This window comes from Schistocerca piceifrons, chromosome 3 (assembly GCF_021461385.2).
Source record: "Schistocerca piceifrons isolate TAMUIC-IGC-003096 chromosome 3, iqSchPice1.1, whole genome shotgun sequence".
Taxonomy (NCBI): Eukaryota; Metazoa; Arthropoda; class Insecta; order Orthoptera; family Acrididae; genus Schistocerca; species Schistocerca piceifrons.
In genome coordinates, this window is record NC_060140.1 from 518,027,028 (window position 1) to 518,054,005 (window position 26,978).

General features: G+C 37.7%; 2 protein-coding genes across 3 annotated transcripts in view; one reads left to right on the forward strand and one right to left on the reverse strand.

The window, feature by feature from the left end:
* The window catches only part of LOC124789302 (protein lava lamp-like), a 153,976-nt gene extending 138,678 nt beyond the window's left edge, over window positions 1–15,298 (reverse strand). For both annotated transcript variants that reach the window (XM_047256613.1, XM_047256612.1), the window contains exons 1-2: window positions 15,127–15,298; window positions 14,854–15,036 (exon numbers count right to left, since the gene is read on the reverse strand). In XM_047256613.1, coding sequence (XP_047112569.1) covers window positions 14,854–15,030 — 177 coding nt within the window. In that variant the 5' untranslated portion in view covers window positions 15,031–15,036; window positions 15,127–15,298. The remainder of the gene's footprint in view (window positions 1–14,853; window positions 15,037–15,126) is intronic.
* Window positions 15,299–15,662: 364 nt separating this feature from the next.
* LOC124789303 (39S ribosomal protein L28, mitochondrial) overlaps window positions 15,663–26,978 on the forward strand; it is a 31,692-nt gene continuing 20,376 nt past the window's right edge. The window contains exons 1-2 of the mRNA XM_047256614.1: window positions 15,663–15,849; window positions 15,937–16,112. Coding sequence (XP_047112570.1) covers window positions 15,829–15,849; window positions 15,937–16,112 — 197 coding nt within the window. The 5' untranslated portion in view covers window positions 15,663–15,828. The remainder of the gene's footprint in view (window positions 15,850–15,936; window positions 16,113–26,978) is intronic.

Sequence of the window (26,978 nt, forward strand, 5' to 3'; positions counted from 1 at the left end):
ATTCGAGCGTGCACGGAGGCTTTCCGGCAGTCGTTCTTCCCGCTAACCATACACGACTGGAACAGGAAAGGGAGGTAATGACAGTGGCACGTAAAATGCCTTCCGTCACACACTGTTGGGTGGATTGTGGAGTATAAATGTAGATGTAGATGTAGAAAATTTAGGATATAAAATGAAACAGCACTTTACTTTCATACCAAAATGGAAAGTTACATTTTCTGGGATGGTTATCATCATACAAACATTTAAAACACAAGTTCTATTTGGCAACATGAGAAAATATGAATTCTACGTTACGGCAAATCACTTTTTTCTATACAAACTCACTTCATTAAATTTGCGCAAAATAATAAAGTTAACACAATGATTGAAATGAAGCAATCAAGGAACATAATTTAAATTTAAGAAAATAACTGTATTTGAAACCAAATTAAATGACTAAAAATAAAAAGAAATAAAGGGCACAATTATTTTGATTATATTTTTAAAATAGTTATCATTCTCTAACAACTGAACATGTGACCTTCATCTCAGGAGCTTAGAGCCTCAGCTACGGAGCTACTGAGTAAACTCATGGTAATTTTAGTGGTTTAGTGACTCATGAGAAATTATTTTCATCATATTTTCACAAATGAGGGAACATAAGTGCGGATGGCTGTGTGGTGTCAATTCTGGCACCCAATCCTACACCACCATAGGGGTAGTTTCAAGAAGTCAAACCCACCACTGGTGTCTGAGTTGCAAATAAATTTTTACGGTGTTCAGAAGTAAATTGACTGTAACAATAATTTTTTGTTATCAGATCCAACACTGATAACTGGTAACTATACTGTTATATACATCACACATTCAACCTATTTGTCTTTATAACTTTGAAGAATATCAAACAAAACAAATAAGCTCAACTTATTCTTCGGCGCTTGTCGTTCTCCTGTCAGCAAATTTCACAATCATTAGATGACCAGATTAAATTATATTTCGCTGTCTTAATATTTTCTACTGTTGTTAAAAAGTAGTATTGCATCCTAATAATCCACAGCAACTGGCAAAAAAACAATGTCACAAAATAAAAGGAGGAATTGCAAAACTACAACACGTTATCCAAACAATAGTCCAACAACATGAAAAGAAGCTTCACTCTAGACAGCTTGTGTCAAAAGTACTACATTAAAAGTAGAAGGTATGAACAATTGCAATAGCAGACTTATCAAAATCAATACACTATTCATTAATTACTTTCATATAAGTAATAAACAGAACACCAGTCTAATTGATTGGATTATTACGACTAGCTTGGGCAATATTAGGGAATTCCCCAAGTTTTACGTTGTTGTCAACTTACAACACACAGTATATGTTGTGGCCACTGCTCTCTTCTAGACACGAGCTAAAATTATTACCACTCACAGTATATTTGGGCACAATAGTCTTTCCATTGGGCAGTAGGTAAAATACCATTCGTATCTAACTTGAGGTAGATTTTTTACACCCAGGTGGAGGCCTCCTGTATGTGTGGGGCCTGCAGGATTTGCTATAGCTACTTAGTTAATTTGTCAATGAGTACTGAGTTAAAATTATTCTGTAGGTACTGTCCCTCTTGTACCTCAGAAAGTTTAAAATACCTCTTGGCAGTAGTCAGCTTCAACCACAGATTGTTGGTGGTATTTGTGCCCCCACCGAATTCCAATATGTCGTGCTTTGCATGGATATTGAAAGGCTGTATTTGTTTTGTGACAGTTGTTTCAATGACATAATTCTTCAAGCTTTCCCGGTGAGGAGCAGTCATGTTGATTAATCAGGTTTCTGCCAGTTATTCACGTCTTTCCTGCACAATATTTCAACTGTGTGACTCGCAGTTGAAATATCATGTAGGAAAGACGTAAATAACCGGCACAAACACAATTAATCAATCTGTTTCAATGATGTTTGGTACAATAGCGGTCTTGAAACAGCGAAGAAACTGTACACATAACAAATTATAAAGAAGTGAAACCTGATGGGAAGTGGCAGTTCTTTTGCCTCAGAACAGTAACCAAATATAGGACTGGTCCAGTACATACCTGTGACAGTATAATGCTCACATGATGGATGGCACTGACAGTCTCAAGGTATATAGGACTCACAGATCCATAAACTGTGCACCCATAATCTAACTCAGGGTCATACGACAGCTTCAAGAAATTGGAGCAGACAGTGTCTGCCTGGTACTCAAGATTTGTACCTACACTACTTCAAAATTTTCAGTGTTTTAAGGGACCTTGGCTTCTGGTTCCTTAGGTGTAATAACCACAACAGTATGAAATCAAATATGAAACCCAGAAATCTAACTGTATCATTAAAGGTTAAAATGGTGTTTTTCATACGCTGATCATTTGAATTAAAAGGTCAACAAGAAAGGTTAAAATATATACTTATTTGTAGAATGTAAAATCAATATAAGCAGCTCGCTCTTCAAAACTCTTAATTGTATCTTACAGTAATTAGCTACAAAAACAGGGCTGGAGGAGGATCAAAAACCTGCACAATAATCTACAAATACGAGCACTTCAATGGTCACCTTATATTATCACAGACATTATATGCTTTTTATGACAAAAGATTTACACTTACAATATGCTCTAGGGGCACCATTTCCTGCTCAAATCAGTCAGTCTGAATACTACCAACTATGTATCTAGAAACACGGTAATAGAAAGCACAGTATCACAAAAGCAGGTGTTCCGACCGGCCCACTGCTGAAGCAGTCTTGAGAGTATAATGTCCCCCAACAGTACATATGACTTTACTGCATCAAACACTTTGCCTATCAGTTATTGCCTGCACAGAAAAACATGTTCCCTCTGCAGCAGAGTCCATTTGTCAATGGCAGATTGATATCTCAAAAACCCACACTGAAAGCTGCTATGGAATTTCCTACATATCAGATGACTGTTTACCCCGGATCTTTCCTACAAATCCAATAAAGGCAATGTTCTGATAGCAGTTGAGGTATGTTTGATGTCTCCCTGGTTTGTGTGGGAGGACCAGAACTGCCTTCCTACATTAGCTAACTGCCTTCCTAGATTAGCTAGGTAAGTGTCTTGTCTACCATATTTTATCCACAAGTTCTACAAGAGTTTCCTTTGACATATTTCCAAGTTGCTTCAGCATTATTCTGTTGTGACTGGGTGCAATATTATTAGCCTCAGAAAGTATAGAATCCAGCTCCCACATGGAGAGAGCCTTTTATAGTAATCAACCTAACTGAACCTGAAATAAAACACTCCCCTCTCCACAATCACAGGGTGCCAATGGGACGACAGATTAATCTATAGAAGAAACTGTACCATTGCCACCTGAGCCAGAGTAGAAAAAAAGAGAAAAATCTCCCTGTCTCTAGAAAGAATTCATGGCAAGGAAAAGAAGCTGAAAAAAAGAATACTACATGACTGCTAGAAGTAGTTTTGATATGAAACCATAAAAAAAGCTGACATCCTGGAGAAAAGAGATGCTATGTTCTGTCTATTTTACAACAGATCATACAGAGCAGCAAAGAAAGTAGGGTATCATTCATATGTACTATAAGAATCTAAATTTGGATGAAAATGGGAATTAACTTATATCAGCAATCTTAACAAGTTGAGTTCTAACAGAATGTCAGCTTTTGGTGTGAAGGTGAAGCAAAATGATGATGCTGTAGACAATGAACCACTCGGGATTGTAAAAAAAATAACAAGTGCTACAATATTATGAAAATAATAGTCGCTACTTACCATATAGCAAAGATGCTGGGTTGCAGATAGGCACAACTAAAGGACTGTTACAAAATAAGCTTTTGGGCAACAAGGTCTTTGCAGCTGAAGATAGACTGAAACTTCCTGGCAGATTAAAACTGTGCCAGACTGAGACTCTAACTCTGGCCTTTGCCTTTCACAGGCAAGTGCTCTACCATCAAGCTGCCCAAGCACTACACACAACCCATCCTCACAGCTTTAATTCCACCAGTATCTCGTCTCCTACCCTCCAAACTTCACAGAACTCTCCTGAAAATCTTGCAGAACTAGCACTCCTAGAAGAAAGGATATTGCAGAGACATGGCTTTGCCACAGCCTGGGGGATGTTTCCAGGATGAAATCTTCACTCTGCAGTGGAGTGTGCATTGATATAAAACTTCCTGACAGGTTAAAATTGTGTGCCAGACTGAGATTCAAACTAGGGCCTTTGGCTTTCACGGGCACAGTTTTAATCTGTCAGTTGTCCCCATACTCACATTGCTGTCACACGTTTTACTCCCAGAACTTCTTTTAAATGTACAAACTGTTTGCATCAGTTTGGCATACAACATCAACATGGATTCAGATCAATATGAACAGCAATCTACATGTATTCTGTGCAGTCCACCATATGGTGCACGCAGAGGATAGCTTGTACTTCTACTAGACACTTTCTTTCCTGTTCCACTCACAAATTGAGTAAGGGAAAAATGACTTTCTACTGAGTGTTTCTGTAAGAGCATGCAGAAATGTAACAGGACATAAAGAATGCTCCTCTGAACAATTTGAAGTGGGTGGGGAGGGGGGCGGGGAGTCGGAGAAGCTAGCTTAAGGAGATATGGAAGTAAACTTGTCAACCACTTTGTCTATAATGACTGTTTTCCAGCTTATTTACAACTAACATGTGTACAAGTTTACACGTACTGTACTGTTTATTTACATGTACATTGTTTACTTTCAGCAAGGAAACAAGGAGGGCGAACATGATTATTAGGAAGTGATGATGCAAGTTTTGTTTACTTTACTTGTCCCTAAGGTAGCTCTGTTGTATCGTATATTTACACTGTCTCATGACAGGATGTGCTATGAGTCAACAACAGACCCATTCATTACTCAATGCTTTTCAGAGACATACAGTACAATATGATGAAGCAGTACTGATAGAGTTTCGCAGAACTCACTGACGTGAACCTCGTGTATGGAGAAGTATCCTGCAGTGCTCTCGCTGTTGAAAGACTGTATAGAAAACAATTTCCTAACAGGCATCACTTATCATGATGGGTGTTTATTTCTCTCAATCAACGACTGCGGGAGATGGTTCACTGGAAAGAAGAAATGAGGAACCTGGCAATATGGGTGCCTCTCGCACATCCAATTTTGAAGAGAAGTGCAGGAACATTTTGCAACGGACCCTACCACAAATATCGTGCTGCACTTGAAATGGACGCTAGTACTAGCATGTTGCAAGTGCTCCATGGTACTTCCATGAGTATCGCAATGACAATCAGTAATTGTTTTTGCACTTTAAGCATAGAAAAGACCAAGAAACATGATAAAAGACAAAAAAATTTGATATCTCATTTTCTACATACGCAAAGGAACACAATTTCTTTAATTTAATGGTAAAAAAAAAAAAAAAAACAACTTTCTGGTAATGGAATGACATAATCCAGACATGCATATTGTTCTCATTTATAATGCAACAATAATTCAGCTCGACCATTTCCAATAAAAATTCACAAAAATTATATTGTGCAGAGGAATAAATGGGAAACAAAATGGCACAGAAGATAAATCACTAAACTAATATGTTACTAACAAAATAAAAAAAATCACTGGTAACGGAAAGACACTTAATAGTAATGGAATGACACTTTCACTTGAAAATTACCAGTTTTATTCTGCAATGCTGAGTATGTAGGGAAAATGGTACTTATTCCTCTGGTCTGTATTAGGTGCAGCTAGTTTCTCTACAATTTGGTCTTTTTCTACCCAATATTTATCTTCTTTTTGAGTGAAACGTAAACACCTTCCATTTGCATCATTCTTTCTAAGAAATGAAATTTTGTAACCATCTTCAACATAAATCCACTGCCCCACAAAAAATCTTGATGTGTTTCTTCCAGTGTAGGAAACCAGAGCTAAATCCCCTTGATGCAAGGCCGTATGATTGATCAGGCCCTGTGAATTTTCTTTGGCTGAAGATTGCTTTTTGAAACAGTGCACAAACGTCCAGGGAGATAGCGAGTAATGCTGGTACTCAATAATATAAGGGGCCTTCAAAAAGAAACGAGCCAGAGGTGTAATTACAGAAACCAGTACCTGTATGTTATAAGTATTGACCCTGGGTGTTGAGACATTTGTTCACTGTGACACAAGGAGGCGATGGCAGTCTCATAAAATTCCTGGAGCTGCAATGTTAACCAGTTCCGCACATACAGCTGGATGTCATCAATCGAGGTGAACTGTTTGCCTCTATATTAATGTACTTCTTTGACCAAGATGGCTCCCTTCTGATTCACTTCCTGCAGCAAGGGACAACAGTGAATGCCCAGCATTCCTCAGAAATCTTGACCACCCTTTGCCAAGCGATCAAATCAAAATGACCAGGCAATCTCACCCGTGGGGTCATTCTGCTCCACGAAAATGAAAAGCCACATAAGGCCAACACAGTCGCGGCTCTTGTGCAGAAATTAAAATGGTAAGTTCTCGGCTGTTCTCCATACAGTCCGGACCTCTCCTCCAGTGATTACACCCTTTTTGGTCCCCTTAAAAAGGCTCTAAGGGGAAAATGATTAATCTCGGACGACATCTAGCTGTACGTGCGTAACTGGTTAACATCACAGCCTCGAGAATTTAATGAACCAACCATTCACCGACTTGCATCACAGGGGGACAAGTGTCTCAACAGCCAGTGTCAATACTTCTAACATACAGGTACTGGTTTCTGTAATTATGCCTCTGGCTCGTTTCTTTTTGAACACCACTTATATATGGAGTGATAGGTGTAACAGCATGGATGGTTTCTGTCTGCTCTATTGGAACTATTCCCCATCCACATTTGATCAAATTCCTCCTTATTCTCTGCAATTTTCAAGGCAGATTTATAAAAGATGTTTATGCCATGACATCTTTCACATGCAGTTTTTGCCAAGTCCTCAGCACCAGATAGTAAGTGTTTCCCAGATTTGCAGATATTCCGAATGCACACTTAACAGTTCCACAGTCCCATCCAAGGCACCTTTGCTGTGTTATGTACCAAAGAAGTCCCATGAAATATTTATTCCATTGCATTCTCTGAAAAATGCCAAGTTGGCAAACAGGAAACACTGCTTAAATCAACTGGCTGCACCATCACTCATGAATGTGATGATTCTACCTCCGGGTTTGTGGATATAATGTGCTCTACAATCTTACCTATGAAAGCATGCACTGAATATTTATTATGATCAAGTTCATAACTAACAACAGCACAAGAACACGCATCATTCTGTGAGTCCCAAACATATGCAGTAAACAAAGTGATTTGTGGTTTTAACCAAGGGGCATTCTGGACTTCATTCTGCAGTTGATAAGTATAATTTTCTGCAAAATCTACTTGCACCAAGATGATGTTCCTTGTTTGCAGAATACTTTTTGTTTTCAAAAAAAATTGATTGTTGTCTTTTAATGAATGTATTTTGTAAGAACTGGGGCAGCATGCTTGAAAGAGCCTCAAGACTCTGATCAACAGTACCATGAATCTCTCTGAGTGATTCGCTGGTTCACTGCTTGCCATTAGGTCCATTTGATCAGCTTCTTCATTAAGTTCTCATCCTAAGAATAGTTATCTTTCAAAGATACATTTGCGCACTTTTCACATTTTGACATCACGAACTTCTTTCTCTTGACTGCAAACTATTATGCTAATTACGTCAGAAAATGTGGTTTTCACTTGTGGAACAACCTCGTTTATAACTTTCAAAAGGAGCTTTACTTTCTCGTGGAAGCGGCAGAGACACACGTTGTGCGGTATATCCTGTAAGGTGCACACTAACTTTAGTCTCAATGCACAGAACTTGGACAATTTTATTGGCATCTTGGGGAAATCCTCTTGATATATAGCATGTGCCTCTTTCAAGGTCTGGATCATGTACCTCTTCTCGACTTTGGTTTTTCCACCTTCTTTATCCTTCAATATCAAATAATCTTTTATTCCAAGAGTTTGTCATGAAATATCATCTCGAACATAAAATGTAGCAACAGCTTCTTTTGTGCCTAGATTTAAGCATTGAATCTGATTTTTCACCTGTTTTTCATTTACCAAATCTCCATGAGTAGCAGCTAATTCCAAGACAACTTCTTGGAGTTCTAGATAAACATAGTTTCCAAACATTTAATTGCTTTCCTTAATGTAGCTGGAGATTTATATGGACGATTGGTGTAGATGACGCAAGCATCACCACCACTGCCTTCACTGGTGCCTCTAACTTTATTTTTGAATTTCCCTTGATTAAGTTTCTCTTTTTCTCTTCGCTTCTGAAGTTGAGCAGCAGTTAAAACTTTGCCATTTCAGCCTTGTCCTTTCCCTGTCCTTTCTCTTAATCTCATCATTAACCCTTTCCCGTTGAGCCATTTCCCGTACTTTCTCATTTTCTCAGCTGATGTGAGAGGCACGATTAACAACTGTAAAAATGAAATATCTTGTTTGAGAATTATTGTGGAAACAGTGTAATTGCTACAAATAACTCAATATCTATTTTAAATAAAATGTTCTATTCAATATAGTGATCTTCTAACAACAAAATACATAAAAATATGTCTTATTTAGGTATAGTACATAGTAACCTTCAAAGATAATCAACATTCTGTTGCAGTTCATAGGAAGTCAGTAACTTCTATTGCGGTTTTCTTATAATTTGGCATTGCCATTGCTCCCAGAGAAAGAATAGGTTATGGAAGAAGAAATACTGTTTATCAAAATAATTAGCTCCATTCTACATGTGGTATGCAGCCATTTAGTCATTTCATTGTAATCTTTACTAAAGAAGCTTATTAACTCATCTTTCAGCAATTACTCTTCAGACTCACTGAATATGAGATTCTTCTCTCTGAAAAGTACATTCTTGGTTTGTGGGACTTCCCCACTTTCCCTCCAATTTCTACTAACAGTATAGCTAACACACAAAATTGCGGTATAGCCAACATATAAATGTATTTGATCTACAACATCTTAAGGAACGTCAGTCAAATTCAGTAATAAAATTATTGTCATTCCATTACTCCATTTATATCATTTTGTTACTGCATGTGTGTCATTCTATTACCTTTACAAAATATTGTTTATAATGAATATATTTTCCTCTGCTGTGAGACTTTTATCTAGCTTGTAAATCTGTATTTGCATGCCTACTTTCAGGATTCTATGAAATTGCATTGACCCCGAAAAACAAATTTCAGGCTTTTTTCGGTAACGGAATGAAGGATATAACAACAAAAAATAAATCAGCCATGGAACTTCACTAATTAAATAAAATCAATATAACCTATTGAAATGGGCTGGCTTAAGTTCTTCAGATATTTTCTGTTAATAAATTACTTTACACTAATTTTTAGAGGTTATAGAAGCTGAAATTTTAGACAAGCTATAAAGCCATTTGTTCAGTTCCAGCACTTCTTAACATGAAAACGAAGCTTCAAATAAAAATAAATAAATAAAAATAAAAAAAAATGTTTCAGCTAACAGAACTGATAATTAGATTTGTAATAAGAATATTTTTAATTTTTAAGGGTTGTGTCCATGTTCTCATGAAACAGCATACCGCAAACAACAATTACATCCATATCACCCACAACGAGTCCATGCAATGCTTGTGACTGACTTTGCACCAAGGGTCGCAATGACTCATTAGTTACTCCAACAATGGACTGATCAACCAGATTTCCTCCAAAATGTGCTGCTTACTGATGAGGCCTCATTTGATCACACCAGATTTCCTCCAAAATGTGCTGCTTATTGATGAGGCCTCATTTGATCACAATGGTATTTTGTACAGCAGGAATAGCCATGTGTGGGATGAGGCAAACCCTCACACTGTAGTACAGCAACACCATCAAGTACGTTTAGCTGTGAATATCTGGACCGACGTTATGGGCGATAATCTCATTGGGCCATCTGAATGGCCTACTGCACTTAATGTTCATGGAAAGAATTCTACCTGAGTTGTTGGAGAACGTACTCTATGATGTTCATGGGAGGATGTGGATACAACATGACTGTGCACATCACTTCAGTGTGGATGGCTGCAACCATTTCAATGCTGTATTTCCTGGTCGCTGGATTGGAAGAGGAGGTCCTATTCCTGCGAGGTTACCTGACCTGAATTCACTTGATTATTTCCTTTGGGGACGTGTATGAAACACCAGTGGATATGGCGATGGAATTTGTTGGCAGAACTGTAGCTGCCTGTGGTATGACTAACACACCAGGGATATTTGTCAGGGTGCATCAGAATCTTGTTCGCCGATGTCATGCTTGCACTGAGGCTGATGGCCTTCAGTTTCAGTACATTTTGTAAGATACAGTACAAATGTTACGTTCATTGTGTTGGTGATGGTATTTGCATTTAACTGTAACTAATGTAAATAAAAAAGTACAAAGTAATGTGATTTTATTCCTACTATCTCCTTAAGCTGGCTTCCCAGACCCCAGGTTCCTCTATGTCCTGTTAAATTTTTGCACGCTCTTATGGAAACACCCTGTATTTGGTATAGCATGAGAACTGATTTCTCTTACCTTGTCTTTGCAGTCCTTCCAAGAGATGTATCTTGATGGCAGTAGAATTGTTCTACAGTCTGTCATAAGTATCAGTTCTCTATATGTCCTCGACAGTGTTTTGTGTAAAGAACATCAGCTTCCCTTCAGAGATTCCAATTTGAGTTCACAAAGTATTTCCACATTACTTGTGGGTTGATTGAATCTACCAGTAAGAAATCTAGCACTACATCTTCGAATGTTTTTGATGCCTTTATAGATTAGCTTCATTCTTCTAGAACTCTCCCAATAAATCAAAGTCAACAACAGTTCACCTTCCCTGCAACTGATCTTACATGCTTGTTCCATTTTATACTACTTAGCCATGATATTTAGGTGATGTGACATCAAGGAGCACATCACTAATTCTGTATTCAAACACTGCAGGATTGTTTTAATGACTCATTTGCGTTGACTTACATTTTTCCACATTAGAGCAAGTTGCCACACATCACATCAAACAGAAATTCTTTCCTAGTCATTCTGTATTCTCCTACAACAACAAAGGAAGGTTTTGGATGGAAGAATACATAAAATAAAGGAAAGGTATCCTCACCCATACCTGCCTGACGTGTGATGCACAGAAACACGCAACAGAAAACACTTTATACTAGCTTCTGAGCTCTTGCTCTAGTAGAAGCACATACATTCATACACAACCACAGTCACCCAAATGCATACGCCTGTGGCCACAGTGAGACTGACTGTTGGTTATCAATAGCATTTGCCAAGGCAGATGAAAATGGGAAGTGGGTAGGGAAGGATGTATAAGGCAAGGAGGGGCTAACAGACTATCATAAGACATACCGTTCCACAGATGACTCAGTCTCTGCAAAACAAGGCAAAAGGAGTTCAGGTGGTAGAGGTATAGAAGATACTATCAGTAAAGGAGTTGGAGTTAATAACAGATTTTGAGACGGTGTAGCACATTGTTTTAAGACTAAAAGAAAGGGTAAGCAGTGGCAATGTTGAGAAATAACTGTGTAATCACATACAAAGGAATGAGTAACAGACAGGATATGCTAGCAGTATTAGAGTGAACACAGGAATTAAGAGTGGAAGTTACATGTTCCATATAGTCAAAGTTTCTGTAGTAGCTACTAATGATTTTCCCAAAACTTACATCTGAGATGTCTTCTTGAGTGTTAAGCGACATACTATGGCTACATAACACAATATTTCTTCAGAGTGCATCACTGCTGACATTGTTAGTTACTTTCTGGCATACCAAGATGTGGAGGGAGATGCTTTTTCGTAACACATGAGCTCTACCCTCTCCTTTAGCCTTTCATGTTGCCACAAGCATGAAGAGCTACTTAAGCATTGTTTGCCCATATTGATGTTGATGAACTCTGTCTCTTGTGTTTATATGCAAGTGCAGTTGCTCCTTCAACAAATGTAAGGCAGAGTCTCAAGTATTGTTAACGTGATAGGTAGCCTGTGTCCCTACTCATCAGGCTTTTACCCAGCTTTGTCTGAAGATCTCCACTTGGTGAAGCCTCTATATTTGAGCAGGCTTTTCATCTCACAATAATTCATGCAATGATGGTGTTCCAAAACAGTCCTAAAAAGTGGTGTTGAAATTCCATGGAATGGACCTCACTATTCTGTAAGTTTAGATAATATATGACTTTTGACATTAACACAGGTGCTGTAGACTCCTAGCTTCCATAAGCCTTAAACTGTGAAGTAGGCTGTTTGTCTTGTCATGGGTTATACCAAATATCTAATAACGTATTTCTTACAGATTTTTCTGCAGACCACTCCTGTGCAGCATGGATTGGTCTGCTATATAATGTGCCTAAATGATTCAGCTGACTTCTGCTTAATAAGAACATGTATGACAAGTACATGTTGTTAATTTTTGGTATTTGTAACAAGCAGACAAAACACATGACATCTGGAATTGACAGAGACAGGAAATATTTACAACAGTTTACGATAACGCACATCTTTGAAATGTTTCCTAAGAATGTCAACCAGCTGTCCCTTCAAACACCTTTCAATGTACATTTTAACTGATGCTGATAAGTAGTTTTTCAAGAAAACTTCAGTAACAGGCACATGGGTGACAGAATTCAAATGTAAATTTATACCTTGAAAATAAGCCGCACTTGAATATTCTCTGGACCATCCTGACACAAGATTTTTCACAGAATACAGAAATAACGTTAATGGATAAAATAAAACAATGCCTATGGCAGAATATCTCTTCAAATTTGTTGAAAATTTCATTGCTTGTGGGACCACGGTGGATCGTTCACCTAGTTCCAAGTCTGAAAATCAAGACTAGTTGCATGCACAGGTGCATAATTTCTCTGAAAACTGATCCTTACTCTTAGTGAGTATTGGATTCTTCCTCATGTCAATGTCACATTGGTCCAGCATTTAATATTGATATCAGCCACTTTGATGTGATACTTACCACAGGAAGAAGTAAATGACACAATACCATGATGAAAGACTGATAATGTCATTAACATGACAAAGATTTGACTCTCAAGAAATGACGAACAGATGACATCATTAAAACACCAGACCATTCGCAATAAAAAAACCAACAAATAGAATCTCTTCTGAAATAAAGGGTGCTTTGGGCAGTGATGTACTTGTTATTAATGATTTGAATGATATTAAAAACTTGAAAATACCAGAGCACAGAGGGAACTAGGCTTTTTTTTTTTTTTTTTTTTTTTTTTAATCAGGCACACAAGTATACCTATGGAACGCACAATAGCTATATAAATACATTTCCACGAAATATTTATCGGATTTGACAGCTCGCCTCACCTCTTAACTAGGTCTTTTAACTAGGCCTCGAGTTATATATATACAAATACAGACATCGAAGAAAGCATCTGCACAATATACAATGCCACACTTCATACAATATACTGTTGGCTCGTGTTGTTCACTACACACCTTTTTCCTTCATTTTTCAAGAACCTTTAACAAGCGCTACTGCTTTCACACTCTACTACTTATTCTAGTGCCACTGTGACAATTCCAATTCCTGGATGGACTTCGTGATCAGTGCTACTTAGTAAAATAAACTGTAATTGTTGCTAATGTTAACTGGATGAAAGACAAAGTATCTACATCTACACCTTGTAGTATATGACAGAGTGTACTTTGTGTACCAGTATTTCTTTCTCCCCACTCACACTCCCTTTCCTGTTCCAGTCGCAAACTGTTTGCGAAATGATAATTGCCAGTAAACCTCCACGTTTTTGAATCCCTCTAACTTTATCTTCTCGGTGCTTTTGCGAGATACTCGTAGGACAAACGCAAATATTTATCGACTATTCTACGAATGTATGCTTTTGCTTGTCTAATGCCTCTCTTCCTTTGTCTGCCACTGGAGTTGATTGATCATCTATGTTGCATTTCCATGCTTATGAAGAGGACATATAGTGAAACATGCTGCTCTTCTTTGGCTCTTCTCTACTTCCTCTATCAGCCCTTAACTGATACCAATTCAACAGTGATGAGCAAAATTCAATTATTGATCACACAATGGTTTTGTAAGCTACCTCTTTAGATGACAGACTATGTTTCCCTAAGATTCTTGCAACGAAAATCAGTTTGACATCCGTCTTCCCTGCAATTAGTTTTATATTGTCATTTCGCCTTAAATCACTTGTATACACATACTCCTAGCATTTTATCGAAGTAATTACTTCCAGTGATTGTTCTGAATTGTGTAACAATAATATGCCATTCTGCCCACTTATATGCATTATGTGACATTTGTTTCTGCTGACAATCAGTTGCCACTCCCTACACCAAGTGTCAACCCTCCACAGGCCTTCCTGCATTTTGTTAAAATTTTCCAAGTGTTGTGATTTCTCTGGATGCAATAGCATCATCCAGAAAAAGTCTCATGGAACTTCCAATGTTACCTACTATGTCATTTATATATATATCGGGAAAAGTAATGAACATATATCACTACCTTGGGGTATGCCCAAACTCACTTTTTTGTCTGAAGACTTCTCTCCTTTGAGTATGACATGCTGTGATGTGTTTGCTAGGCTTCACTTCTATCATACAGTTAGTTTGACATTCCACAACCCCATATTTGTTCATAAGGCGGCAGAGAGAAACTAGAAATTCTGATTCCTCACTTGAGTGTGAAACTGCTAGATGACATGTTATTTATCCAATACAGTGTGCTCTTTGTTTAAGTGTAGAATTGCTCTGAATATCATCATACATGACATTAATTAATGTAAATAAAGTAAGTCAACTGCACATTAGTTGAGCTCAGATGATCCGCTAATCATAGATGTTTTCTTTTCTACAAACCTCAACTTCCTTCTCTTTTGTGACAAGCTGTTGCTCATTTTTCCTCAACATCTCCTTCAGTTGGGCGATTAGCGTCTGCTGCTGTTCGAACTGGTCTTGAAGTTCTTTTACTTCCACATTTTGTGCAGGCGCCTGCGTCTGGTCGCCTGGTGGATCAGAACTCTCGCTCCACCACATTGTCACCTAGATGACACACAAAACACAAGCCAAACAATAATAAATCGTTTCTCGGATTGTTACAGGAACATGGCACGTCAAACAATATCGCTTTACCTCACTGATTTTTTTTCTGGGCTTTTAGGAAGTTTAATTAGAACACTTCGCTCCGAGAAGTGACACATACCCTTCTAAGAGTCGTTCGTTTCGCTTCGTATTATCGAATGTGTTATCAAATACTGAAACACGATTAACATTATACTAAAATTTAAAATCAAGAAATTACTTATAAACACAGAAGCCTACAATATATCCACGCCAAAGGTAGGTAATTTAACGACCATAACATCGCATGCTTATACTCGTGTAAACGAAGTAAATACATCACAATAAAAACATATGTTTCTTCACGCACTTGTCACTTATTTCGGTAACTCGATACGAAGATATGTTACTCTCTGTTAACGGAAGTTGGTGCTGCAATGTCACCACGGTGTCCTTATTAAAGAATTTTCTACGCAGGGGCGGCCAATATAAGCGGTTCATCTGTGTTCCCAACGATTAAATATCCTCCAAACATTATTTTACTGGCCCACATATTTCAAATCTTAACTCTTTTCTTTCCTCCTCGACTGCAGACAGCTCGAATCACAGTTTAACTTTGATGTTACTCAACGTGTGTCGTGTACCACAGTCGGTGAAACATTTGAAATCAGGTGTAAACACTTGATGAGATCAGTAGTAGGGATGAGAGGAAGGTGCGTTCGGACTGTACGGATGTGTGTATGCACAAAGCGAGGAAAGCGGTTATAAGTTGAAATGGAATCTAGGCTAGCAAACGTAATGCACTTTTCTTTGTGCAACTATTCCTGATTTAACAAAATCAAAATACTTCGTAGAATGTAACCCCCATACTTAATATTTCAGGGTCTTAAACTCTTATATTTTAAGAGGCCGGGGCCATTTGATCCAGGACGAGTGGGTGCACGACTTCCAGAAGCATATAGAAAATTTTGGGATGAATGGAAGGTTAGAAAGCCGGAGCCTGTCCACTACGTGCCAGAACCAGGGAAGTGGAGGCGTGACCCAGTAACTGGTGTGGTGTAAGTCTCCTTTGTGCCAGGCATATCATTATATTAGCCATACCCCATAGATCCTGCGGAGAGCGGTCTGTAGGATGTGGAAAGAAATCGACGATGTAATTTAATTTAGGTACAATAAAGTGAAATGAAAGTACAGTACTGTATTCTATTGCTAAATCTAATTATACATCATCTAAAACGTTTAATTTAAGAATTTCTTTGAAGATATTTGTCCGTGAAGTAGAAGGAATTGGCCAGTAGAAAAATTCATTAATTCAGTTTTGAACTCTACTACATTAACAAAATGATATTACAGGGGGTAGGTTGTTGACTACATATGTACCCATGTATATGGCAAGTTCGTGTACTAATGTTAACTAACTTCTTGAGGCCTTTGTAGAGGTTGTTTTTGGTTCTGGTGTTCTGTTCATGCTTTTCACTAATGTTGTGAACACTGTATTGGAAATAGCAAAGGACATTAACGAATACATGTATTGTGAAGTAGTAGTTAAAATAACCAGTTTTTTTGGATAGGTCCCTGCAGGATGATCTTGAAGGAACACCAGATATTCTTATAGCACAATTTTGTGTTCTGAAAATATTACCCCAATAAATCTAATTTGCCCAGAAAATGCTTTCACAAGTCATTAGTGAATGAAAATATGCAGTATAAACTAGTTCCTCAGTTTTTAAATTTCCTATAGCAGTAATCGTGTGTACTGTAAACATAGCTGAACCTAGGCCTTTACTGATAATAGACAGTGGATTTTCCAACTGAAGTTGATCCGTCTTTATTCCCAAAAACTTAACACTTTGTTTATTGTTCCATTGTCTTTTGGAGCTCTGTGAGAAATATTGAACTATATGTACTGCGTCTTTTCAAAATTCAATGATGATCCATTTGCCTTGCACTATCTGTTGAGGAGGTGATTTGATTTATTCATCTGTAGATCATCCAACAATGATATAACGTGTGCCGTTGTAGTACGCTGAATATAAATAACTCAGAATATACATAGACACAGAATATATAAATATGTTATGTATTTTCAAATATTTCAGTGTCTATATTTTAATAAGGGAAATTAGTACTATTTTGTATTATCATCTGGAAAAAGTACAAAAGTTGCATCTTCGAAAACTGCAAGTGGGTAATCATTTATGTATGTAAACATGTGGATGATAATCTAGAAATTGGGTGTACAGTTTTTGCTAATTGATAGGCTGAATCACAAGGGCAGTTTGGGTATATGTTATTAGTAATGATGAGTGTGTAATATATATGTGTATTGTTATTTGTTCCATATTTAATTGGTGTTAAGAGGGAAAGCATCAGATTCCACCTGCCTGATTTGACCCATGATGGCATCAGTATGGAGGCACTGTATACACACGCCAACAAATGCTAACAAAAACAAAAACAACACAAGGGCATATCACCCCAACAATAAAATAAGACTAATGGGACAGCCACGGGAAGTAGGGGGTTTAGGGCGGAGACAAGCTAAATACAGACGGGGGAAAAAACTACACCATCACAAAGCAAATATTATCCCTAAAATCAAAACAATTCTGAACTTATTATGTAACATCACAACCACAAAAACCATAGGAATGGTTCATTTCACTCAACCCATATAGCTCAAACGAAGCTGTTGATACAAAAAAACCAACACATGCAACTCTAAAAAGCAGACTCAGATATTTCGCTCAATCTATATAGCTCAAAAGAAGCCTTCAATACCAAATTCCAATACATGCAACCCTGAAAAGTGGAATCGGACATTTCCTTGACCTATATAGCTCAAAAGAAGCCCCTGATATCAAAAACATGACACATATAATTCCAAAATGTGGAAACGGAAAAAATCCCTTGACCTTTTTAGCTCAAACAAAGCCCTCCATACCTATTGCCAAACCAAAATTGAAAATGCCAGAACCACAAACTTCACACACTTAAAATATATCACAAACAAACCAATGATACCAAAACCCCAAAAACCCCCCCAAAAAAACATATTCACTAGGTTAAATAAAATACAACTGGAGTGCCATAAATACAAACAGATAAAACATCAAAATCACTAAAATAAAACCAAAACAAAAACTGTTAGTTTGAAAACTTTCCCAGCGTACATACTGTTCCACAAAATTTCAGGAGAACTGCCGGATGTTTGTAACTTCATGCCACAATATTTCGCCACAGAGTCTTCTGGCCATTTTCAGATGATACTAGCGAAAACACTCTGAGCTCTGGTATTTCAGACCCCGCCGGCACATGTGTGGTAGATTCACCTGGCATTGCGCGTGCACTACTTCAGCGCTTTTTATTCTGCTGTGCCGCACGCCCTCTGTGGTGAAAACTCTCTGCATCGATATCCATTCAATTGTCCTCCCGCAGTTCCATCACAGAACCATGCTGGCTATGGACGACACCAAATTTTTTGATGATTGGATTCCATGCCGAATTCAATTTGAAACCACCGTCATGATTAATAACAGACTCACTGTCACACAGCCATATTTCCTAGGATTCATTAATAATCGAACTCTGAAAGTAAGACGTATGGGCCACAATTTTTGTCTCATTGTATTCTTGACATGAATAGTGGAAATACAGTGTTGGGCGATGGCAGACTTAAAAGGCTGAAGGAGGTGAGTATGCCACTGATGTTCTACAATGTGATCCTGCACAGTACGTGTCGTTTGCCCTATATAAGATTTGCTGCATTCACGTGGAACCCTGTAAACACCAGCCTTGCGCAGCTCTAGGTTGTCTTTGGCAGATCCCAACAGCCTCGAAATTTTTGCAGGAGGGCGAAAGATTGCTTTCGCTTTATATTTTCTTAGTATTCTGCCTACTTGCACTGAAATATTACCAATATATGGTAAATAGGCAGTCGTTTTAAAAGCCTCTTCCTCTTCTTTGCTCCGTTGTTTATAGATCTGAGCACTCTCCCCCATAAGTACAAAATTCCAAGACACACACACACACACACACACACACACACACACACACACACACCATTCCCCACAATCTCCCACCCATAAACCAACCCTATTCTGCCCAATACCATTCCCAAACACAAAACCAACAAAAATAAAAGGAATAAATAAAAACCAAAATCAATCACATCAAACCCTTTAAACACCCAACCCATAACCTACCCCATCAACCCCACAACCAATAGCCACAACCTCATCCCCATTCCCCCACCCAACCGAACCCAGCCCTTCAACTCACTACCCTCAGCCTGTACATCCTCGCCAAAGCCCAAAAAAAAAAAAAAAAAAAAAAAAAAACATTCTCAGGGGTATTCTTCCACCAGCAGTGCTCCTCTAAATGGGATTGCAGGTTGGAAGAGTGCTTCTTCGCCTCCGTATAACAGATTAAACTGCCTCTCAAAACCCCTCTTTGGTATTAGTGCAAGCCCCAGTGTCATTATCTTTAAACTGAATTCTACAGTTAATGACTAAATGTTCATAACCCCTCTTCCGCAAATCCCTACACAGTGAAAATACATCTGCCATAACAGTACTAACCACCTCAATATATTCCTCAAAAAGCCCCTTAAGTTCCCTCTTGCTATGACTGTACAAAACCCTGAAAACACAATCAGCATACCTAACCCCCTCCCCCCACTTCCATACTCATACATCAACCCGAGAATCACCCATCCCAAACTACTACTTACCAATCTGGGACTCACCAGTTTCAGTGATCCTCTGGCCCAACCTACTTTGCTCGATATTTAACATATTCTGAACACTCATGACACGAAGAAAACCAATCTAATACAGTTATAACTCTCATACCAGTCTCAAATGCACAAAACTTAAAAATGACTTATAACAAAAGCAATATGTAAGCAACACAGTCTTGCACAAGGCCAGCCTAGGTTTCTTGAATCAGGTTCCATGTCGTATTGACAGCCGGATGTTGTCATGGTGGCACCTCTGCATGTATTGGTGCCTGGTCTGAGACACTGGAACTCTCATCAACTTCATGCACTGCCCAGAAGCCTGTTAATCCAAAAAGCTGCAGAAATGTTAGGATGACAACATATCATTGCCTGAAGTAGCATGTAACAAAAAGCTGGTAAACTTATGAGTCATATTGATCCCTGACAAACATGAAAAAAATATTAAATTTCATTCTGTATGATGAACACCAGATTAATCAAACCTAACAAAAACACAAAGCGCATAAACCACAGAAACCAAAAAAATCGTAACAACTCACTGGAAACAGAACACACACTTCCAAATCCACGTTACAGCACTGAGTACCCAGACTCAAACAAACCCATGTAACCACACTGATGACAAAGACTGAAATGACCTCAATATCCATGTTACACAAACAACTTCACATGTCAATCCACCACCATAGCATGTCACCAGATACAACAACACATCTACAAATTTGAACTAATTCAAAAACGCCGTGCCGCTCTGATGTCACACACCAGAATGCCATTATGTCACGGATCAAAGCAGGTGGGTGGAATTGCGTGTTTCCAGTAACCTCAGTGGTGGGAGCTATGAGCTGGTCATCAGAGAGGAAGCAGTATCTGTTAGAAAAAGTAATAAATTAAATAGTTATTGGTACTCCATAGAGCTGCGCAGCTTGACCAGACTGTACATAAGTAGTCCCACACCACAGTTTTCTTTCTTTATATGAAGGCTAATTTCAGGAACCATTATAGGGATCTTTGTATGGTTTTCACCAGTAGACTGATTCATGAGAGAGGTTTGTGTGCAATACTACATATTATAAACAAGAGCTCCGCAGATGATAAAGAGATGAGGAAAATTTAATTGTGATGGAGGACCAGAATTCAATAGAAGGAAAAGGAAGAGTAGGAAAAATAGTTGGTGAGTATAGACAGGGGAAATGGACTGAAAGAGGAAGTTGCCCAGTAGAATTTTGCACAGAGGATAGTTTAATCATTGCTAACAGTTGGTGTAAGAATCATGAAATAAGGTTGTACACATGGAAGAGACGTGGAGACACTGTAAGGTTTCAGATTGATTATCTCATGGTAAGACAGAAATTTCGGAAGCAGATTTTAAACTGTAAGACATTGGAGGGGGAGAACTGACCACAGTTTATTGGCTATGAACTGTAGATTGAAATCGAAGAAATTGCAAAAAGATAGCAAATTAAGGAGGTGGGACCTGGAGAATTTGTAAGAACCAGAGGTTGTTGAGAGTGTCCGAGAGAGTGTAAGGCAACATTGTATTGGAACAGTGGAAGGAATACAGTAGAAGACAAAAGGGTAGCTTTGAGAGGTGAAATAGTTAAGGCAGCCGAGGATCAAATAGTTAAAAATACAAGGCCAAGTAGAAATCCATGGATAGCACAGGAGACGAATTTAACTGATGAAAGAAGAAAATATAAAAATGCAGTAAGTGAAGTGGGTGGAAGGGGATACAGGTGTCTAAAAAATGAGATTGATGGGAAGTGCAAAGTGGTTAAGCAGGAATGGCTAGAGGACAAATGTAAGGTTTTACAAGCATATATCACTAGGGAAAATATAGATACCACCTACTGGAGGATTAAAGAGGTCCATGGAGAAGAGAGAACCAGCTGTATGAATATCAAGAGCTCAATGGTGAACCAGTCGTAAGCAAAGAAGGGATAGCTGAAAGGTGGAAGAAGTATATAGTGTGTCTATAGAAGGAAATATATTTGAGGGCAGTTGATATAGAAATGGAAGAGGTTGTAGATGAAGAGGAGGTGGAGATATGTTGAAGCGAGAATAATGTGTCAAAGCGCTGCACGACCTAAGTCGAAACAAGGCACTGGGAGTAGGCAACATTCTGTCAGAACTGCTGGTAGCATTGGGAGAGCCAGCCATGACAAAATTCTTCCATCTGGTGTGAAAGACATAAGAGATAGGCGAAATACGGTCAGAGTTCAAGAAAATACAATAATTCAAATTTCAGGAAAGCAGTAGCAGACAGGTGTGAATATTACCAAACTATCAGTTTAAATAAGTCATGGTAGCAAAGTACTAGCATGAATCCTTTACAGAAGAATGGGAAAACTGACTGAAGCCAACCTCGGGGAAGATCCGTTTGGATTCAGAAGAAATGTTGGAACACACAAGGCAATACTACCCTATTACTTTCTTAGAAGATGAGTTAAGGAAAGGCAACTCTAAGTTTATAGCATTTGTAGACTTACAGTAAGCTCTTGAGAATGTTGACTGGTCTACTCTCTTTGAAATTATGAAGGCAGCAGGGGTAAAATACAGGGAGCAAAAGGCTGTCTGCAACTTGTAGAGAAACCGTGAAATGGATGCAGAGGTTGAGAAGGGAGTGAGGCAGGGCTGTAGCCTATCCCTGGCATTACTGAATCTGTACAGTGAACAAGCAGTAAAGGAAACCAAAGGAAAATTTGGAGTAGGAATTAGTCTCTGTAGAAGAAATAAAAACCTGGACATCTGCTGCTGACATATTAATGTTGTCAGAGACAGCGAAGGGCTTGAAAGAGCAGTTGAATGATGTGGACAGTGTCTTGAGAGGAGGATGTAAGATGAACACCAACAAAAGTAAAACAAGGATAATGGAATGTAGTCAAATTAAATCTGGTGATGCCGAGGGAATTAGATTAGGAGACTAGACACTTACAATAGTAGATAAGTTTTGCTATTTGGTCAGGAAAATAAGAGATTGTGTCCAAAGCAGAGATGGTGTAGGATGTAGTCTGGCAATAGCAAGAAAAGTATTTCTGAAGAAGGGAAATTTGTTAACGTCCAGTATAGATCTAAGTGCCAGGAAGATATTTGTTTGGAATATAAATGTGTATTAAAATGGAACTGCTGGCTAGTGAAGAAGTCAGCATTGTGTCGGATGTGTGTGATATGGATTGCTGATAAATAAAATATTTGCAAACATATAAAAGTTAACACGAATACTGGGAAGAGTTTAAGGAAGAAAGGAAAAAGACAGCAAAAATCATCAGATCAGTGAAAAGAAAATATGACAAAGACAGATTAGAAGAAATGGATTCTGATTTCAAAAGGAACAACACTAGAGACTTCTATAAGACTTTCAGAGAAGTTTTAACAGGATTCCAGTCACCAAGTTTACATTTTAAAGATAAAAATGGAAAAATGGTTTTAAGCAATAAAGAGAACTGCCAAATCTTAGCTGAATACTTTGAAAATCTATTAAATTGTGAGGAGCCTAATGACAGGTTACAATTTCAAAAACCACAACATGAAAATCCACCGTCGGAACCATGTACAGTAGAAGAAATAGAAAAGATTATCAAAGCATTGAAGAATAACAAAGCACCAGGTGAGGATGGGATAGTGGCAGAAATGTGGAAACTAGGGGGCTTATCCGCATGTCAGAAAAGTCACAAAGTAATTAAAGACATTTGGACAAAAGGAATCATACCCAGTGACTAGAAACAAGCATTGATCCGCCCTCTCCATAAAAAAGGAGATAAAACTGACACCAACAACTACAGGGGCATATCCTTGTTACCAGTGACATACAAAATACTTTCTAAAGCACTTTTAAATAGAATAGAGGAACAAGCAGGACCTAATATAGGAGATTATCAAGCAGGATTTAGAAAAGGTAGATCATGTGCAGAACAGATTCTTAATTTAAAAACAATTTTGAGAGTGAGAGCTATACAAAATAAAAATACAGTAGTTACTTTCGTAGACTTCAAGAAGGCCTACGACTCAGTTGACAGACAAACACTATTCCAGATACTTTATGAATCAGGGATAGATGAAAACACCAGAAGACTTGTTGAACAAACGCTCACAGATACAACATCAAGAATTAAGTTTCAAGGCGAAATTTCTGAACCATTCAAAATCAAAACAGGAGTTCGACAAGGTGACGGACTGTCCCCAATTCTCTTTAACTTGGTTTTAGATAAAGTAGTAAAAACATGGGAAAACACATTAAAAAACAGAGGCACAAAGGGTATAAGCATGGGCCAAGGAAAGAACAAATTTGAAGTAAAATGTTTAGCCTTTGCGGATGATATGGCATTGATAACTGAAAACCGAACAGACGCAACAGTTATGCTTGATATGTTACACGAGATTGCTGAAAAGACTGGGCTAAAAATATCCTATGAAAAAACCGAGTATATAGAACACAAACATAATACAGAAAAGTTTATGAAAACAAAGTATGGAAAAATTAAAAGAGTTGATAGATTCAAATACCTGGGGGAGTGGATCCAAGCCAATGGACTGGATAACACAACAAATAAAGAAAGAATAAAAAAAGTTGGAATTTGCATATAAATTAACACAAAACTACTACAATAAGAAATCAATATCCATACAAGCAAAGATTAAACATTATAATTCAGTTATTAGGACACAAGCAACATATGGATCAGAGTGCCTAACATTGAATAAGAAAGGCGAATTAAGAGAACTAGAAAAAAGAGAGAAAAATATTAAGAAAAATTCTAGGTCCTGAGAAGAACAAGGAAAACAGGTGGATTAAAAGGAGAAATGAAGACCTATACAAAAATACAGAAAAGATCACAGATACAATGAGGAAGAGACGGCTAAAATTTTATGGACATTTAAAAAGAATGGAAGAAACACGAATTACAAAGAAAATTTTTAATTACGTTAGTAAGCTGAAAAACACCGTAGGATGGATAGAAGCAGTAAAGAAAGACGCCAACAAAATACGTGCTACAGAAGAAATAATACGTGACAGGAATAACTTTAGGCTACTTATAGAAAACGCAAACTATGAAGAAGATGCGCCAATACCTCGACCCAAGAGAGTGTGGACAGATGAGCAGAGACGAGCAGTTGGCGAGAAAATGAAGAAGTACTGGGAAGAACGGAAGAAAAAGAAACACCATAAGTCTTAAGTTGTATGCGGTCCATAGCTGGCCAAATTCATAATTAAAAAAAAAAAAGTTAAAAGTTTATGCCAAAAGTTATACCGAGTTTTGTGGCCACAATAACAATGTGAACTGCAAGAACATAAAAAATGGGCCTCATCCAGCTGAGAAGATACAACTGTCTCAACAAATTGATTGAATTAAAAAAAAATACAGAACTGTTCATTAATTTAAAATGAAATGTTGTTACCAAAAATGTTCATGAAATTTACGTCAGTTGTAGATCTACATTCTTGAGGTGTATCTTTGCTGTAAGTACTCCTGAGCTCTTCTGCTATGCTGCTGTACATGCAAAACTAATCACGTAATGTACGAAATAAATTCCAGGTACAGATTTTTGACAAAACTGCCTTATCTGTATGCAAGATGTTAGGCGGCGAAAAATATTGCTGTTGATGTTTGCTACAAACTGCCTCCCTGCTGTATGCAGTCACTGGTATTTATATAATTTATAACAGTCATTGACAATCAGAAGTTACAAATGTTAAGAAGTGATAAATAAAAGTGTGTAATAAAATTAATTCACGTGCACAGAAAAATAATGAAAATAATGCTTTACAATTTTGTGTGGACATGGACATAATTTTGTTGAAATAATTTACAAGCTTCCAGAAAATAAAAATACACATTACACTTTAGTTCATTACAGTCAAAAGAAAGAACGAAAAGTGTTCCTGCATGTGTATAAATTCCAAATAATTCATTTATCAAAAATAGTTAACCAATTTGCTGAAAATAAATTCCTAAGCTGCAAAATGCTCTTTGTTTATGCGGGTCATTATGGTTTATGTTAAATGTTAATTAACAGACTTATCAGTGTAGCAAGTTTAGATCAATTACTTAGTAATTATTGGAAACAAAATATTCCTAGCATGTTCACAAACTTTTTATTGACTGCAGAATACAATAGCAAACTCAGATTTTACATGAGTTGCCTCAGACTAATTACTGGTATAGGTGCATTGTAGCATTGTACATTAAACAATTAATTAAGCATAAAATAATTGTGGTTTACTCGGGGTGGCAAAGGATGCCCAAGTGGCAGTTTTATTACAGCATGGAATCAAAACATTGACGATAAACAGTTTGGACAAGAAGAGTAAAGAAGCTTTTAAAATGTAGTGCTACAGAAGAATGCTGTAGATTGGATAGATAGATCATGTGACTATTGAGGAGGTACTGAGTAGAACTGGGGAGAAAAGAAATTTGTAGAAAACTTGGCTTGAATTGGTTGATATGACACATTCTGAGACATCAAGGAATCACCAGTTTGGCACTGGAGGGAAGTGTGATAGGTAAATTCATAGAGGGAGACCAAGAGGTGCATACAGTAAGCAGATTCAGAGAGATGTAGGTTGCAGTAGTGAAGAGGGTTGCTCAGGATAGAGTAGCATAGAGAGCTGCATCAGGTCAGTCTTTGGACTGAAGACCACAACTAACATCAGTACCCCTATATGTGCAGAACTGAACATATTGAGTATTTTTAAAGTTGATGGTAAGGCCATTTGTAGAAAACCAGCCAGTGATAGTTTAAAGAACATTGTTTACCATTTCTTCTTCTTATGTATGCTTGTGTCGATTAAAATACTAGTGTTGTCCACGGAAAGAGCTAAGTCTGCTTGTTGTATATTAGATGGGAGATCATTTACATATATGAGGAACATTAGTGGACATAAGATAGAGTCTTGGAGAACCCCGTACATGATTTCCCCCCAGTCAGAATAATGTCTCTGAACTACATTGGTTGAATTACGAAGTACAACTTTCTGGATTTTTTTGGTTAGATATGACATTATTCAATGGTTAGCTGTACTATCAATCCCATAAAACCTCAATGTATTTAGGAGAATATTGTGATTCAACTGTCATATGCCTTAGATAGATTACCTAACACATCAGCCAGAGCCATTTTGTTATTTAATGCTTGTAAAATTTGGTGAGTGAAATGTAAATGGCAAACTCATTAGGACAACTCT